Raw genomic sequence first — 19,447 nt, 5'->3', positions numbered from 1 at the left:
GCCTCTATCCCATCATGAAATGATTTAATTATAGATACAAAGTGATCCGGACATCCAAGTTTGCCAAGTATTTTCCATAGAAAGGCCCTATTTACAGTATCAAAGGCCTTTGTTAAATCAATGAATACCTGGACAAGATCCATATTCTGCTCATAGCACTTCTCCTGCATCTGTCTTGTTGTGAAAATCATATCCATTGTCCCTCTACCAGATCGGAAGCCACATTGAGATTCAGATAGGACATCATTTATGAGACACCCATTCAGACGGGTAAGAAGAATATTTGCCAGAACCTTGCCAGCAGCTGATAATAGAGCAATACCTCTGTAGTTACCACACATTGTTCTGGCTCCTTTTCCTTTATATAGAGGAAGAATAATTGCATCCTTCCAGACTGCACTAATAAGTTCATGAAGGGACTGTGTGATGTAATTACCACCAAATCGCAAGACATCAGCACAAATGCCATCCTTTCCAGGTGCCCTACCAAGATTCAATTTACTTATTGATGTCATTACTTCATCTATTGAAGGCGAGGAGTCTAAGGAGCCAATGATAGGTCTTTGTTGCATAGTATCAATCACTGTTTCATCCACAACTGACTCATGGTTTAGGAGTTCAGAGAAGTGTTTGATCCGGTGACCTGTGATTTCTGTTGATACATACATACATACATACATATTTCCTCTCGAGTACGTATATATCTTGTTACCGAATATATAAAAAGTAATACAGAGAGCCGTCACTTTTGAGCGAGTAAGGCTTGGTAACTTAGGTGTGTATATAGTTGCGAGCACACATGGACACTCTCTCGCCCCCTCCTTGACCTAGGAATACCTTGGATCTGAGAGCTGGAAGGTGAAAATGCTGCATCTGTACTCAGTTGGTATTCGTTACTGTTAAGTAGATTGGAGCAGCATGGAATGAAAGACCTTGCTCAAGGATACAATGCACTGCTCCGACCAGCAATTGAATCCATGACCTTATGATTGTAATCCCTTAACCACAAAGCCAATGTTTAAGATACGTGACTATTTGAATTAAGCACATAAAATGGCTGACTGCAAAATAAAGAAATCAAGTAAGTGAAAAAAAAAACAACGAAATGAAACTGAAAGAAACCCGACTCAGCTGTATGATATAATCCGAATGATTTACTGTAAATTTTTGTTGAAATCCAGAATGCAATCATGTGGTTTTGGGTTCAGTCCCACTGCGTGGCATCTTGGGCAAATGTTTTCTATAGCACTAAGCTGACTGCAGTACGTGCCTTGTGAGGGAATGTTGTAGATCGAAACTGCGTGGAATCCCGTTATCTGTCTATCTATCTATCTGTGTGTGTGTCTGTTTGTCTATCTGCCTGTATATCTGTTAGTTTTGTCTGTCTATGTCTCTCTCTCTCTCTCTCTCTCTCTCTCTCTCTCTCTCTCTCTCTCTCTCTCTCTCTCTCAGTGTGTGATATGTATTGAATATTTATATAGAAGATCAAAACTAAAATCACAGGTGTGTGTGTGTGTGTATTTATATACGACAGGCTTCTTTCGGGGATCTTTCTGATTTGGAGGAAAAATAAATAAAAAATGGTGTCCGCCAAATCAGAAAGACCCGAGAGACGAGTTAAGAGAAAATACGTGCAAGAACAAGAGAGAAAAATAGATAGATAGATGAGAGAGAGAAATGATTAGGAAAAGAGAGATAATGAGGGAGGAAGAGGCGGATTAAAAGAAAATGTAAGAACGAAAGATAGAGAGAAGGGTATATTGATGGAGAGAGAAGGAAAGAAAGTATTAAGAGCTAGAGACACAAATAGAATAGTGAGAGACGGATTAAAAAAGAAAGTATAAGAACGATAGATAGATAGAAAGAGCGAAGGCGTGCGAGAGAGAGAGAGAGTAAAATGAAAGTGGAACTATTTCAATTGGGTTCAAAGAATAATCCGTCACCGGTGTTATGAAGTGTGATGTGTTATGGCGGGGGGAGCAGTAACAATGGCTGAGGATTTCCCAATCATAGAAAACACAATTCACGGATGGATTGTTGGGTATTATTGTGATCGCATCCTCCAAGAATGGTCCCAGAGCTTCGAACCGTGGTCAACGAACCATATTAAACTTGGAAGTATGTTTATTATCTTAAAATTTGTTTAAATTTGTGGTGTGTGTAGTGACAAGTCATACGTCGATCCACGGCAGAATCGTTAGCGATGTTTAGAGGTATTTCGCCCGTCGCTACGTTCTGAGTTCAAATTTCGCCGAGATCGACCTTGCCTTTCATCCTTTCGGGGTCGATAAAATAAGTACCATTTGAACACTGGGATCGATGTAATCGACTACCCTTGTGGCAACAATTTGAAATAACAGTGGTCTTATTTTTATCACTTGCTTTCATTGTACAACCGATCGCAGCTGTGCAATGGTTTGTTGTGGTGCTCTGATTTTCACTGTATTGAAAGTGATTTACACAGGATGTGCGCGGTTCTTTGTAATGCTATTTTCTGTGTGTGATATGCATTTGTGAGTCCTGGTGCTTTGGTTATTATTGTCATTTTAAACGCAGATTTCTGTCCATTATGACGGGGTAGGTATATGGGTGAATATAAATGTCCTCTATACACATATACAAACATCAGCATGTTCATACACGTGTATATAAATGCAATTGTACACACACTCTTATATATATATATATATTTGAAGAAAAGCAACAAAAATTCACCAGGCTATAGCAGTACGTACGTTTTGTACAAACTTCAGGTACTACTAAAGCAGCGCGGACCCGAACGCGCAGTCGCGCGTCCGCGCTAGCTAGTCATGAGTGGTCGATCCTAACCCTAACCCTAAACACGTATTCATTTGCACACGCGGGTTAGGGTTAGAGTTAGGGATAGGGTTAGGGTTAGGATCGACCACTCACGACTAGTGAGAACAACACATTAGATGTGCAATGAAAATGTACTCCTCAGCTGCATAATGGAGTTTCATTTTTACTTGATGCCAATTGTTTGAGGACAGTTTAGTTATTCTTTCGGAATAGTTATTCTTTAAGAAATTATAATAATATTTATTTATTTATTCATTTATGGGCTTCAGCCAAGTGGCTGTGGTCATGCTGGAGCACCACCGTGACTTTCCGTCTTTATGCTGTGCTCTTTTCACATTCCTTGAATGGCTCTTCTCATCCACCTGATATAGTCCAATCAAGAGTTTTGATGGCACATCTGGTGTATAAGACAATTTGACATCGCTGCCCTAAACTGTGTCTCATTTCGAGCCATTGGTTCGTCTGGTATCGTGGAGAGGAAAGCGTCAGGTTTTGTCTTGAAGACCTCTATATCCATGTCTTGCAGATCTCTCAAATGTCTTGGCAGCGCATTAAAGAACTGAGGTCCTCTGAAACCGAGGCTGTTGCAGTACCTTGTTCTTATGTGAGATGCAGTGGACGGTACCATGCAGTGGCGACCTGTGAGGGCATTCGTGTAGTACTTGATGCCAAAGTTTGGCACCAGTCCTTCCAGTATTTTCCATATGTATATTATTACATATCTCTCCCCCCTGCGCTCCAGGGAGTAGAGACCTAGTGCCTTCAGTCGCTCCCTGTAGTTCATCTGTTGGACTGTGGCGATCTTTTTTGTATAGTGACGCTGAATTGCCTCGAGTTCTGCTGTCCGCTTGACACTGTGTGGAGACCACAACTGAGAGCAATAGTCTAGGTGGCTCAGAACAAATGTCTTCCATAGAATCAACATGACTTTTTGATCCCATGTTCGGAATGTCCTCAGTATCCACCCTGTCAGTTGTCTGCACTTTGCTGTCAACTTGACAATGTGCATGTGAAATGATGCATCACTACACATGTTGATGCCCAGGTATATATATATATATATATATATATAGATATACATATATATAGATACACACACACACACACACACATATAGATAGATAGATATATAGATAAATATATATAGATAGATATATATATATAGATACACACATAGATATATACACACGTATATATATATATATACACAGATATATAGATATACACATATGCATATACATAGATACACATAGATACATATATATATATATATATATATATAGATACATACACATATAGATATATGTATATATATATATATACATATATGTATGTATATATATATATATATATCATCATCATCATCATCATCGTTTAACGTCCGCTTTCCATGCTAGCATGGGTTGGACGATTTGACTGAGGACTGGTGAAACCGGATGGCAACACCAGGCTCCAGTCTGATTTGGCAGAGTTTTTACAGCTGGATGCCCTTCCTAACGCCAACCACTCAGAGAGTGTAACATATATAAAAATATATATATATATATATATATATATATATATATATATATATATATATATATATATATATATATATATATATATATATATGATAATATAGATTTATTCAAAAGATTAAATGTGGTACATAAAATGTTTGACGCACCAGAATTTGGTAGGGTAAAAACCAAAAACAAAATCAAGAGATTTGATGAATAAAATTCGAAGAAAAGCAACAAAAATTCAATAGGTTATAGCAGTGCGTACGTTTCGTACAAACTTCATTTATTCATGTAGTGAGGACACTACATAAGATGTGCAATGAAAATGTACTCCTCAGCTGCATAATGGAATTTCATTTTAGAAAGTCATTTTGTAGATGTGTGCAAAAACAAGAGTAGGAGAAGAAGAAAATACCATCTTGACTGAGCTGCCATTCAACAGTCTAGTGAATCAAACAAGAATTTAATTTCTATATAATCTAATTAGAGGGGTAAGATAGTAGTAAATTCAATATAGAGGAAGGTAGAATAAGTAGTAATGGACAGCAGGTTAGGGGTAAATCAAGCAAGAGAAAAAAAAATATATATCATCATCATCATCATCATCATTTAACGTCAGCTTTCCATGCTAGCATGGAATTTAGGTCAAGATATTGGAGAATTATATCTGTTCCTCAGTATATTTAGAATAATACAACAAAACACTAAAGTACTAAATTTAAAACCATAGGGAACATTAATAATTAAATTAGAACAAGACAAACATTTATAGTTAAAATAAGATATACATTAATGTGGGGTAGTAGAATAGAGATATTATTTATAAGTAAAACCATAATATTAATGGCCAAAAACCAGAACAAAGAGAAAGGGTGAGAGAAGGAGGAGGAAGAAAAGGAGGAGGAATAAAGTTAGAAGAACAGGACTGAATTAAGAGAATTAAAGCTAAGGTTTTCGAAAAAGTAATATGGTAGAAGAGACTCAGAATTACCTAGAGAAAATAGGAATATTATCAGTGGGTTGGGAAAGGTTAAAATCTATTCAAAATTTATATTTAAAAGCTATAACTCAAATAAAGTAGTTAATAGTCGGGGAAACAAGAGGAATTAAAATAATAAATTATTAGCAAGATTTACTTTTTAAAATATCTTAAGGTGCGAGAGTAACAATGTACACATAGAACCCTAAGGTCAGATCTATTGTTAATTAGATTAGGATTATCCTTAAGTTTAAAAATTTCATAAATTTCCATAGAGCACAGTCCACAGCCATATCTACTATTTCTATAGGGTTGTGCTCTCCTGACGATTTCCTATTTAAGATTAAAATCGATACCATTTTCTTTCAATTCCCAAATTTTATTAGATAATGATGTGCTATTGGCCTTCTGTTTAAGTCTAAACAAAGAAAAATGATTGTATAATCGCTGTTTCAGATTGATTGTGCAACCAACATAAATGTAATTATTAGTTGGAGTAGCTACTGTACATTTATAGACCACATTATGGGCTAAACAACGGCCAGATACCGGGGCAGTGGGCTTTAATTCTACAATTGCAATCATCATCATCATCATTGTTTAACGTCTGCTTTCCATGCTAGCATGGGTTGGACGATTTGACTGAGGACTGGTGAAACTGGATGGCTACACCAGGCTCCAATCTGATTTGGCAGAGTTTCTACAGCTGGATGCCCTTCTTAACTCCAACCACTCTGAGAGTGTAGTGGGTGCTTTTACATGCCACCCGCACGAGGCCAGTCAGGCAGTACTGGCAACGGCCACGCTCAAAATGGTGTATTTTATGTGCCACCCGAACAAGAGTCAGTCCAGGGGCACCGGCAACGATCTCACTCGAAAGTCCATTACACATGCCACAGGCACAAGTGCCAGAAAGGCGACGCTGGGCACAGGTGCCATCCCGATTTTACTTTCGCTTGCCCCAATAAGTCTTCGCAAGCTGAGTTTCGTGCCCAATGAAGGAGACGACGTTGGCATGGGTGCCAGTCGTCGAATTTAGTTCGGTTTCGATTTCACTTGCCTCAACAGGTCTTCGCAAGCGGAGTTTAGTGTCCAAAGAAGGAAAGGTACGCATAAGTGGGCTGGCTACACCCCTGGCAGAGGCCTTGGATTTAGGTCTCACTTGGCTTGCTGGGTCTTCTCACGCACAGCATATTTCCAAAGGTCTCGGTCAGAAGTCATTGCCTCGGTGAGGCCCAATGTTCGAAGGTCTTGCCTCACCACCTCAGCCCAGGTCTTCCTGGGCCTACCTCTTCCACGGGTTCCCACAACTATTAGGCTGTGGCACTTCTTCACACAGCTATCCTCGTCCATTCTCGCCACATGTCCATACCAGCGCAATCGGCTCTCTTGCACACCACAGCTGATGCTTCTTATGTTCAACTTTTCTCTCAAGATACTTACACTCTGTTGGGTATGCACACTGACATTACCCATCCATCAGAGCAGACTGGCTTCATTCCTTGTGAGCTTACACATGTCCTCAGTAGTCACAACCCATGTTTCACTGCCATGTAGCATGGCTGTTCGTACACATGCGTCATACAGTCTGCCTTTTACTCTGAGTGAGACTCCCTTTGTCGCCAGCAGAGGTAAGAGCTCTCTGATCTTTGCTCAGGCTATTCTTATTTTAGCAGCTACACTTTCAGTGCACCCACCCCCACTACTAACTTGGTCACCCAGATAGTGGAAGCTATCAACTACCTCTAGTTTTTCTCCCTGGAATGAGACAGAAGTTGTTTCCTGTTTGTTTACAGTGTTTATTGCACCTGAACATCTGCCATATACAAAAACTAACTTCCTAGTTAACCTGCTTTGATATTGCTGCACCCCTTATGTGTCCATAGCTTGCAATGGGTACATCTTATAGAGTTACTACCTACACCTTTTCTACATATCGAACAGGGCCATCTACCTGAAGGGGTTTGTGTTTTATCTACCTTCCTACTTATTAGGACTTTGGTTTTAGCTAGGTTTACTCTAAGACCCTTCGATTCTAGTCCTTGCTTCCACACCTGAAACTTCTCCTCTAGTTCTAATAGTGACTCAGCAATTAGTGCAAGGTCATCAGCATAGAGGAGCTCCCAGGGGCATCCTGACTTGAATTCCTCTGTTATCGCCTGGAGGACTATGATAAATAGGAGGGGGCTGAGGACAGAGCCTTGGTGGACCCCTACCTCTACCCGGAATTCATTTGCAATCAAGGGGATTATTAGCTATATATATATATTACTATGTAGATTGTTGATACAAGTATCTAAATTGGTTATATCAATATTGTTGGTTGTATTACTGGATATGCAATTGATATTGTTTGAGCTAGGAAGATTTATCTCATCAACTATGTTAACAGTTGAAGTATTAATATGTTCATTAACATGTGCATGATTATTGGTTGCGTTGGTGTTATTAATTGTCTGGTAGTTATTTGTATTGCTCTCGATAATAAGACATTTTTTTATTTTCAAGGGTCCTAGCTAGTTCGATGTTCAACTTATTGATGATAGATCCTATATTGGGGAGAGTAGAGTATGAGATACGGATTGTGTGTTGAGAGAAGATTTTATAATATCTATGGTTAGGGTCGAAATTATTTTGTAAGATATCCATAAACTTCTTATAGATGTTCGTAGATACTGCATAGTTGTAAGGGACGTTAAGCCATATAGAATTTTTTCTTCTAAATTTGTAATATGAAGGGGGTTTGTGGTTATCATAAGTATTTGGGGTTATATTATTGTTTCTATTATCATTTGTAGTTTTCTTATTAGGATCTATTTTGTTATGTAAAGTAATTTTCCTATTTTTATGGTCATTATCATAATTTCTTAACCTAGGTATTTTATTGGTGTTAATATGATTATGTAGACATTTATCAGGTTGTATTTCATTTTTATTCTTATTGCTTAATCAGGATAGATTTTTATTAGTAGGTCTTTTCTTACCATTATTTACGGTAATTAAATTGTTATTATTGGTATCATTATTTAAGATAATTAGATTATCATTATTGGTACTATCACATTTAATAGATTTACTAGGATTAAGGAAAGAAATTTTTTGGTCATAGCCTCCTCTAGATAAAGCTTCATTGTAGTAATGTGAATTAGAGTTAAAGATGTCATGGTTTGAGGACAGTTTAGATAATCTATTGGAAATGTTTTTTACAATAGATTTTAAAATATTTGTGGGGTGATTAGATTATCTATTTACATACTTAGTGACTTCATTTTCCTTTCTATAGGGATAGTGCAATTTAGAGCTAATATTAAGAGTGGTATCAAGAAAGTTAACGATTTTAGTACCATATTCAAAAGTAATGCTCAAGTTAAAGCTTTTAAAGAATTTTCTAATATTCTTTCTCATTCTCTCTATGGTTGACTTATTGTTGGTGGGAATGACAAATAACGCATCATCCCTCTAAAGACCCCCTTGAAGTTCAGGAATTTCCCTATTTAGGCAATATAAAAGATATGCTCCAACCAGATTTGTGATTTCAGCCGAATCACTCGATCCCATTGGGATATCAAAGTTATCAGGGGTGTCAGATCTGGTCCAGAGTCTATCTTCGAATTCGATGATGGTTCTTCTAGCTAAAAGAATTATATCAATTTTTTCTCTAGTAATTAGGGATCTATTTTTGGCAAAGATGAGAGCTTTGTTAAGGAGTATAGGGGAAATGCTAGAATAGTAATTATTGATATCAAATTGGATGAAGGAAAAATTATTATTATTGTCAATAGAATTAAACCAATTAAGTGCTTCATCTGTATTAATCCATAATTTTAGAGTAAGGTTAGGAATAATGAAAGGTATAATGTTATCGAGAATAAGCTTACTTAGTCTTCCAATATCAGATTTAGTTGGGCAAATGAGTCCAACAGTAGGGTTTTCCTGAAAGTTTTTCTGAAGGTCCTCTAAATTAATTTTAGGTTCACAGGGTGTAAGTGGTTCAGCTCTATCAGTTAGATTATATTCTGGCATAATTTTTTTGATTTTTAAATTGATGTCTGATAATGTTTTTCTTGAAGTTATTTTATATTTGCTGTTAAGTTCCTTTATAATTAGTTTTTTGTCGGTAGTATAATCCATTCTATATAAATTTCCAGTTTTTTTCCGCCGGGACCAGAATACCTGGTTTGCTTTGTATAGATTTGATAAACTCCTTCAGTTTCCTTAGGTGCGGGTTTTTTCTTAGTGGGTGCTTCTTAAACTTGATATTAGCAATAAAGTTGAGTAAGTCTTTTTCAAAGTTTTCTAATAATGGATTTGGAGGTGGATTTCTTCTACTTCTAAATAGTTTCTTAAAATGGTTTTTTTCTTGTGATTCATTGGTTTTCATTTTCATCTTGTTATCATAGTGGTAGGCAATCCATCGTACTCTTCTGATAAAATCATTGGTTCTGTGAATAAGTAGCCACATATACATTTCTTTGCTGTATATCTTATTTTAACTATAAATGTTTGTCTTATTCTAATTTAATTATTAATGTTCCTTATGGTTTTAAATTTAGTACTTTAGTGTTTCGTTGTATTATTCTAAATATACTGAGGAATAGATATAATTCTCCAATATCTTGACCTAAATTCCCTTCCCTTAAATTTCCTCTAACCACTCCTTAGGGTATTGTCCTTCCATTTTCATTTTATTTCTATAGTGCCCTTGGACTGGCTCTTGTGCGGGGTCATCGTGGGATTTTCGAGTGAGATTGTTGCCAGTGCCCCTGGACTGGCTCTTGTGCGAGTGACACATGAAATTTTGGAGCGAGATCGTTGCCAGTGCCCCTGAGCTGGCTCTTGCGTGGGGCCGTAGTAGGATTTTAGAGCGAGATCGTTGCCAGTGCCCCTGGACTGGCTCATGTGCGGGTGACACATGAAATGCACCATTTTGGGCGTGGCCATTGCCAGTGCCGCACGGCTGGCCTTCGTGAGATTTTCGATCGGGATCGTTGCCAGTGCCCCTGGACTGTCTCTTGTGCGGGGCCATCATTGGATTTTCGAGCGAGATCGTTGCCGGTGCCCCTGGACTGGCTCATGTGCAGGCGACGCATGAAATGCACCATTTTGGGCGTGGCCGTTGCCGGTGCCGCCTGGCTGGCCTCCGTGGGATTTTCGATCGAGATCGTTGCCGGTGCCCCTGGACTGGCTCTTGTGCGGGTGACACATGAAATTTTTCGAGCGAGATCGTTGCCGGTGCCCCTGACTGGCTCTTGTGCGGGTGACACATGAAATTTTTCGAGCGAGATCGTTGCCAGTGCCCCTGGACTGGCTCATGTGCGGGTGACACATGAAATGCACCATTCTGGGTGTGGCCGTTACCAGTGCCCCTGGACTGGCTCTTGTGCGGGGCCGTCGTAGGATTTTCGAGTGAGATCGTTGCCAGTGCCCCTGGACTGTCTCTTGTGCGGGGCCGTCGTTGGATTTTCGAGCGAGATCGTTGCCGGTGCCCCTGGACTGGCTCATGTGCGGGCGACACATGAAATGCACCATTTTGGGCGTGGCCGTTGCCGGTGCCGCCTGGCTGGCCTCCGTGGGATTTTCGATCGAGATCGTTGCCGGTGCCCCTGGACTGGCTCTTGTGCGGGTGACACATGAAATTTTTCGAGCGAGATCGTTGCCAGTGCCCCTGGACTGGCTCATGTGCGGGTGACACATGAAATGCACCATTCTGGGCGTGGCCGTTGCCAGTGCCGCCTGGCTGGCCTTCATTAGATTTTCGATTGGGATCGTTGCCAGTGCCCCCGGACTGGCTCTTGTGTGGGGCCATTGTGGGATTTTCGAGCGAGATCATTGCCAGTGCTCCTGGACTGGCTCTTGTGCGGGGCCGTCGTAGGATTTTCGAGCGAGATCGTTGCCAGTGCCCCTGGGCTGGCTCTTGTGCGGGTGACATGAAATTTTTTGAGCGAGATCGTTGCCAGTGCCCCTGGACTGGCTCTTGTGCGGGTGACATATGAAATGCACCATTTTGAGCGTGACCGTTGCCGGTGCCGCCTGGCTGGGCCTTCGTGCGGGTGACACGTAAAAGCACCCACTACACTCTCTGAGTGGTTGGCGTTAGAAAGGGCATCCAGCTGTAGAAACTCTGCCAAATCAGATTGGAGCCTGGTGTAGCCATCTGGTTTCACCAGTCCTCAGTCAAATCGTCCAACCCATGCTAGCATGGAAAGCGGACGTTAAACGATGATGATGATGATGATGATATATATATATTTTTCTCTTGCTTGATTTACCCCTAACCTGCTGTCCATTACTACTTATTCTACCTTCCTCTATATTGAATTTACTACTATCTTACCCCTCTAATTAGATTATATAGAAATTAAATTCTTGTTTGATTCACTAGACTGTTGAATGGCAGCTCAGTCAAGATGGTATTTTCTTCTTCTCCTACTCTTGTTTTTGCACACATCTACAAAATGACTTTCTAAAATGAAATTCCATTATGTAGCTGAGGAGTACATTTTCATTGCACATTTTATGTAGTGTCCTCACTACATGAATAAATGAAGTTTGTACGAAACGTACGTACTGCTATAACCTATTGAATTTCTGTTGCTTTTCTTCAAATTATATATATATATATATATATATATATATATATATATATATATATATATATACATATATGTGTATATATATATGTATATATATACATATATGTGTATAGAATCGAAGGGCCTTTGAGTCAACCTAGCTAAAACCAAAGTCCTAATAAGTAGGAAGGTAGATAAAACACAAACCCCTTCAGGTAGATGGCCCTGCTCAATATGTAGAAAAGGTGTAGGTAGTAACTCTATAAGATGTACCCAGTGCAAGCTATGGACACATAAGAGGTGCAGCAATATCAAAGGCAGGTTAACTAGGAAGTAAACAAACAGGAAACAACTTCTGTTTCATTCCAGGGAGAAAAACTAGAAGTACTTGATAGCTTCCGCTATCTGGGTGACCAAGTTAGTAGTGGGGGTGGGTGTGCTGAAAGTGTAGCTGCTAGAATAAGAATAGCCTGGGTAAAGATCAGAGAGCTCTTACCTCTGCTGGCGACAAAGGGAGTCTGTATGACGCATGTGTACGAACAGCCATGCTACATGGCAGTGAAACATGGGCTGTGACTGCTGAGGACATGCGTAAGCTCGCAAGGAATATATATATATATATATATATATATATATGCAATTTGGTGCCCCACTGTTGATATTTGTTTCTGCATAACTTTCTGAGAAATATAGGTTTTTCATGAAACCTTGCAAAGATGTATTTTCGAAAGTGTAGATTATAATTATGTTAATAACATTTATTTTTTTGCGGGAGATGAGTTTCGGGGCACCATTTTGTAGTTATACCTAAATATATTTATGATATGGTTGAAGGAGCTTCATGTTTCACTCTCTATCGCTCTCTAGATTAGAACTTACATGAGAATACATGAATATTGCAATACAAAAATCATTTTCTAAGGCATTCTAGGTAAACAGCTGTTCATCATCTCTATTACAGTCTTACATTATTAAGTCAAGACATAAGAGCTTTGTGTTAGTATCTCAACGCTTTCATTGCACCAAAAAAGGAGACTCTGCACGTTCGTTCAACATGGAAGAAATAATAGCTGAAATGTCATCATATCGGCATGAAAGAATACCGTATCATCCTTTTATCCACTTTCTACTATCTTTAAAAAATAGGACATTGAATGGTGTAACCTGAGTTACGCTGTGTTTGAATAAAATGTGAGACAGTCATGCTTCAAAAACCAAAAACTCAATCCAGGAAGTCGGTTGTTCTAACCCTGAACGTACTCGAAATAACAGATATTTGAACAGCCAAATCTATTGGTTTCCTGTGATCGGTCTGGAGTGGAAATATTCTGTGGGTAACCGACGGCGATTTGTAGTGTCCTGTAGGTAGCTTTTCCACAGTTGTGTGTGTTCCATTGTTTCATTTGTCATATTTCATAGAGAACTAAAGCGGCGAGGTGGCAGGAACATTAGCACGCCGGGCAAAATGCTTAGCAGCATTTCGTCTGTCTCTACGTTCTGAGTTCAAATTCCGCTGAGGTCAACTTTGCCTTTCATCCTTTTGGGGTCGATAAAATAAGTACCAGTTGAACAATGGGGCCGTTGTAATCGACTTACCCTCTCCCCTGAAATTGCTGGCTTTGTGCCAAAATTTGAAACCAATATATTATTGAGTATTAAAGCAACAAGGTGACAGAATCGTTAACACGTTGGGCAAAATGCTTAGCAATATTTCGTCTATCTTCGTGTTCTGAACTCAAATTCCATTGAGGTCCACTTTACCAGTTGAACAATGGGGCCTTTGTAATCGACTTACCCTCTCCCCAGAAATTGCTGGCTTTACTTTCTGAGTTCAAATTCCGCCGAGGTCGACTTTGCCTTTCATCCTTTCGGGATCGATAAATTAAGTACCAGTGGAGTACTGGTGTCGATCTAATCGACTGGCCCCCTCCCCCAAAATTTCAGGCCTTGTGTCTAGAGTAGAAAAGAATATTGGGAGCTAACTTTATTATGTATAGAGTCACGTCTCCGAAGCAAGGGAGACAACTCTGAATACAGGCAAAGGACGCCAATCTTATAACTGGCGAAATGGTAGAAACAAGAACACCAAAGTAAAATGGCTACGGTTTTTATTTCCCTCTTCTCTACGTTCTTAGTTTCAGTTCCACGAAGATCAACGTTGTTTTTCAGTCGTCTGAGTTCGATACACTGGTTTAGTTGTACAACACTTTGGATTTTGAGGTGAACCTGGTTTTGTGTTTGTTTCAGCCTACATTGATTCAATCTCCAGTGTGACGAGCTTCAACAACGAGGTGCAATACAAGCTGGAGCTTATCTGTTGGTTGCCAAAATTGTTTAGATTGGAGAAGCAAGAGAATGAAGAACCTTTCTTGAAAATTATTCAGAGTTTGGATGCGATTAAAGATATTTATCCCGAATCCTTTTTGGAAGAGACAACAGAATTTTTTACACAGCTCAAGAAACAAGTGAGTATTTATGTATATTAGTGTTTGTGTGTCTTTGTGTATGCGTGTTTGTGTGTGTGTGTGTATGTATGTGTGATTTTGTGTGTGTGTCTATATGGAGTGCAGACAGAGTCAAATGATTAAATAATTCTCTATGTACTCTTGAGCTCCTGGGTTCAGTCCCACTGTGCAGCACCTTAGCAAAGTGTATTCTGCTATAACATTGCATCCATCCAATGCTTGTCAGTGAAATTAGGTACATGGAAACCGTGTGGAAGCCTATTGAACAGACTATAACTGTAATTCAAAAATGTGGCCTTGTCACACACTGTGTGTCATGCACATTCTGCCTGAAGATTATGGTAAGCGTTTGAATGTCTGTAGAATAGTCAGCCACTTACATTGTAATGCAAGAAATAGGAGATTCCATTCATCATTATTTAACATTCACTTCCCCATGTTTGCATAGAATTTGTTGAGAATTTTCTTTGGTCAGAAGCTTCTCCTGTTACTAACCCTCACTTATATCCAAACAAGGTCATATTTTCCCATGACCAGACATGTTTTTCACAGAAACTGAAGCTTGGAAATGAATGACTCTTCTTATATGATGGATACACTTGTCTACAACTATCAGACAATATCTAGACAAGGAGACACAAACACACACATACGTAATGGGATTTTTTAAGTTTCTATCTACCTAATGCACTCATAAGGCTTTGAGGGATATAGGAATATAGTAGAAAACACTTGCTCAAGGTGCCATGCAGTGGGACTGAACCCAGACCCATGTGGTTGGGAAGCAAACTTCTAAACCACACAGGTATACCTGCATCTGATGATCAACCAACAAAAATCAGAATAAGTGGATGATTGATTTTTACCGTGTATTTTTTCCATACCACCAATGGTTGGCTCTGCCTTACAATCATTATAGAGCCATTTGTTACAATCACAATCCTCTCTCATATTGTTTGTTAAGACCCAACTTTCTTTGAGATGTGGCACCACCACTTCTCATGTCTTCCAGATTTACCTTCTGTTGTCATTACCTGACAACACCTTCTCATTTCACTCTCATTGTTCATTTACATCACATGGTCATACACATGTAACCAGCTTCTCCTGCACTCATCCGCTCATGTTATTAATGGCAGTGTCATTAGCACACTGCACAAAATGCTTAATGGCATTTCTTTTGGCTGTGCGTTCTGAGTTCAAATTCCACCAAAGTCAACTTCATTGTTTTTCCTCTCAGGATTAACAAAATAGGTACCGGTTGAGCCCTGGGGTTGTAGTTGATGAGCCTCTTCCCCACGAAATTCCAGGCCTTGTGTCTAGAGTAGAATGAATTATTTCATACCTGGCTGCTCCAGGTATGAAATGGCTGCTCCATCAGCTCATTTGTACTCTGTCTGCCATACAAACTAACATTGTTAAATAATTGGGTTATGTTCTCTCAAGTGCATTGGTGCTGCAACTGCATAGACAGGGTGCATCGAATGAAGAACTGCACCTGACTGCTTGACCCAAAGCTATTCTGTCTCCTCTTCTCTCTGCTGCTTTTCCCCGAATGCTTCAGAGCTGGTTGGTCTTATGTCACTTTCACAAAGGTATTTCTCCAGCCCCCCCTCTTCACTTCTCTCCCATTCCTGCTTGTTGTGGCCAACACCTCCCAAGTCCTGTTCTACTCTGCTACTGCCTTTTCTTTCTTGTCCACAACATTGCTCATGCCTTTCATGCAGTGATTGTTGGGTGGGGTGGGGGCCTGAGTGTCAATGACAAAGGCAGCAAGGAGGACATTCATCATCATCATATTCATCATTACCACCAACACCAACATCAATATTGCTGCCATTGCTATCACCACTATCATCATCATTATTGCCTCCTCCTCCTCCTCCGCCGCCGCCGCCAATTTATATTTGTTATTCAAACCTGTCAATGTTTGGATAGGACCATTCTATCTCCCCCTCTCACCAGTCCTTATTAGCCAATGTAATCTATTTGACAAGGTCCAACCTCTTGAGACTAGATCTTCCCCCATTTTCTCCCCCCATTTTCCTCAGTCTCCATCGTCTGCAGGTTTCTTCCTCTTGGACCATTTGGTTCTTTCTACTTAACCCCTTCCCTGTTCATAAGTTGGTCATAAACGTCCATGCTTGTTTACAGACTTTTAATTTAGCCCTTGTTTCAGACAATCTCAGTAACTTTAAGATTTCCTTTCTTAAGTCTCAAGTTACTCTGGCAGTGGAATTAAATTGTGAAAGGACGCCAGAGAAATATGAATAGAGAAGACAGTCAAAGAGTTAGGGTGAAATACCCATATTCATCTGCAATGATTTTAACTGTTTGCCTGGCCAAAGCATTTCATAAGTCTGTCCTTAACATCCATACTTGTTTTCCAATTTTAATCAGCCTTTCTTTCATACATTCTGAGTAATATGAAACTTCCTTATCATAAGTCCCAAGTGGTTGAGAAAAACATCATCATCATCATTTGCCTGTCCTGTATCTCACTTTTTATACAAAGGACATATTTCTCTGGCAGTGTCACTCCCATTACTGAAGAGGAGTAGCCTGCAAGAGCCCTGTGCTGGTGTCACATAAAAAGCTCTTGTGCTGGCATCAAAGCCACATCAGAATCAGCCATCACACTGCATGGGTTGGATGATTTAACCAGAGCTAGCAAGCTTGTGAGCTGCACCAGATTTCAGTCAAATTTGGCTTGGTTTTTGTGTCGGGATGCCTTTCCTAACATGCCAACCACTTTACAGTGTATGACAGATGCTTTTGATGTGGCTTTTTATGGGTGCTTTTACATGATGCTAGCACAGGGCTCTTGTAGGATATTCCTCGTCAATAACAGGAGTGACATTGTCAGAGAAATATGTCCTTTGTACGAAATGTGAAATACAGAACAGGCAAATGGTTAAAAACCATCATGGTGATATTGACATCCTCAGAAAATACCAGCAATAACAAAGATTATTAATATTCTTCCTCCATTTTTCCGGTTCCTATTTATGTTTACAAACACTTCTTTCCATTTTTATATCAGTGTATTCTTCTCTGCTCGCAAGAAGTTGGTTTTGTTGCAGCAAAGAATCTCTCCAAAAAACTGGCAAGTGAAAGCAAACTTAACAAGGTAAGTTCAGAAAGACCACACACCAGCTTATCATTGTTCTTATTTCTTGTGTTAATATTGATTTCCAATGTTGGCACAAGGCTAGCAATTTCAGGGGAGGGGGCAAATCGATTATATCAGCCCCAGTACTCAACTGGTACTTATTTTGTTGACTCCCAAAAGGATGAAAGGTGGCATTTGAACTCAGAATGTGAAGTCGGCAGAAATGCCATTTCTTTCATTAATATCGGTGAAATATTTGTGATTCTCTTCATTGTTATAATGGATCTTTGTCATTTTTGACGAGTATTCAGGTGTTCAATCTTCCGAATTACCTGCATTTAAGTGGCTGAGTACTCCACAGATGTGTGTACTGTTTGTGTAATTCTTAGGCAGAATCGGCACAATGCAGTGTGACAAGGCCAGACTTTTGGATTATGGGTAAAATATAGCCGAGGCACTCCCATACAGTTTCCATCTTCTCAATTTCATTTATGAGACTAGTATTGGCTTGAGGCTTTGGTGAAAAGAAGACCAAGAAGAAAAGGGGGAAAAAACCCCCAAAAAACAAACCACTGGTCCCAGATGCCCTGCAATGAGATTGAACCAGGAACCTTATGATTTCAAAGCAAACTTCTTAATCATTTGGCAATACTACTACATCTACCAAAACGCACAGCAATACATTTAGAGCTTTGATAGAAAACCTTCTCAGTATTTGTTCCAAATTTCTGCACTTTGAGTTCAAATCCTACCAAGGTCAGCTATTCCTTTCATCCCTTTTGTGGGGTCAATAGAAAATTATTAATAAGGGGAATGGATTGGTGGAAATGTAAAAGGGTCGCGTGAGAGGCTTTTGTAGCATGTGTTCTGGTACATTGCATTCTGACTGAGAGCAAACACTTGTGAGGATACCAATGTCAAACTGTATCAACCTAAGTCAGCAGCTTTTTCCTTGGATAAACATTGGTGACATGAAGAAGGGAAACTTGTATTATGCATGGGCACCTCTGGTCTTCCTCAAAAATGTCTTGTTGTCCAGATCTGTACATATATATATATATATATATATATATATATATATATATATATATATTGCAGATACTTGGTCCACACTGACCAATGAAGTTCTTGTACATATTATGCTGTTGTTATCATTTTGATGAACAGTTATGTTCTTGAATGTCCAACTAAAACTTTGTCAAGGGACGATGCTAAATTGTCCATTAAGTTGCTCAATGTAGCGTTGAAAATATTTCTAAAGAAATAAGTTGTGAGGAAACAACAGGACATCATCATCATTATTATTTTAACATTTACTTTCCCATGCTTGTATAGGTTGGATACAGTTTGTTAAATCAGATGGATGCCTTTCCTGTCACCAACCTTCACCTGTTTCCAATCAAGGTAATATTTCCCCACAACCAGAGACACACATACGCACATATATGTATGTGTATTTTATCATTTATGATTATTCTGCTGAGGTCGACTTTGCCTTTCATCCTTTTGGGGTCGATAAAATAAGTACCAGTTGAACACTGGGGTTGATGTAATCGACTCATCCCCACCTCTCCCAAACTGCCCTTGTGGCAAAAATTTGAAATAATTATCTATTAAACGATTAGGCAGTGAAGCTTGGCAGACTCGTTAGCATGCCAGACAAAATGTTTAGCAGCATTTCATCTTTACATTCTGAGTTCAAATTCCCCCATACTCAATTTAGCCTTTCATTCTACTGGGGTTGATCAAATAAATCCTGGTTGGATACTGGGGGTCAATGTAATCGACTTAACCCCTTTCCTGAAATTGCTGATCTTGAGGCAAAATTTGAAATCATTATTTATTAAATAACAAAAAGGAACTTGTATTCCTTTTTAATCAAGCAATCCCTTTCATTAGTTTACTTCAAGACATTAACTCTAAAACTGAATATTCATCCCTCCCTGTAGATTTTCCACAAGTAAACACTAGTAAAACCCTGTGAGGGGCCAGTGTCC

At 39.3% G+C, this 19,447-nt stretch overlaps 1 protein-coding gene across 3 annotated transcripts in view; it reads left to right on the top strand.

Moving 5' to 3' along the window:
• The first annotated feature begins 1,947 nt into the window (after positions 1 to 1,947).
• The window catches only part of LOC106873135 (uncharacterized), a 51,365-nt gene continuing 33,865 nt past the window's right edge, over positions 1,948 to 19,447 (top strand). For all 3 annotated transcript variants that reach the window (XM_089339728.1, XM_089339727.1, XM_089339726.1), the window contains exons 1-3: positions 1,948 to 2,118; positions 14,121 to 14,338; positions 17,382 to 17,468. In XM_089339728.1, coding sequence (XP_089195854.1) covers positions 1,968 to 2,118; positions 14,121 to 14,338; positions 17,382 to 17,468 — 456 coding nt within the window. In that variant the 5' untranslated portion in view covers positions 1,948 to 1,967. The remainder of the gene's footprint in view (positions 2,119 to 14,120; positions 14,339 to 17,381; positions 17,469 to 19,447) is intronic.

Source organism: Octopus bimaculoides, chromosome 22 (genome assembly GCF_046866305.1).
Source record: "Octopus bimaculoides isolate indiv1 chromosome 22, ASM4686630v1, whole genome shotgun sequence".
Taxonomy (NCBI): Eukaryota; Metazoa; Mollusca; class Cephalopoda; order Octopoda; family Octopodidae; genus Octopus; species Octopus bimaculoides.
The sequence above is the reverse complement of the archived record's forward strand: the minus strand, read 5'-3'. Positions and strand labels throughout refer to the sequence as shown.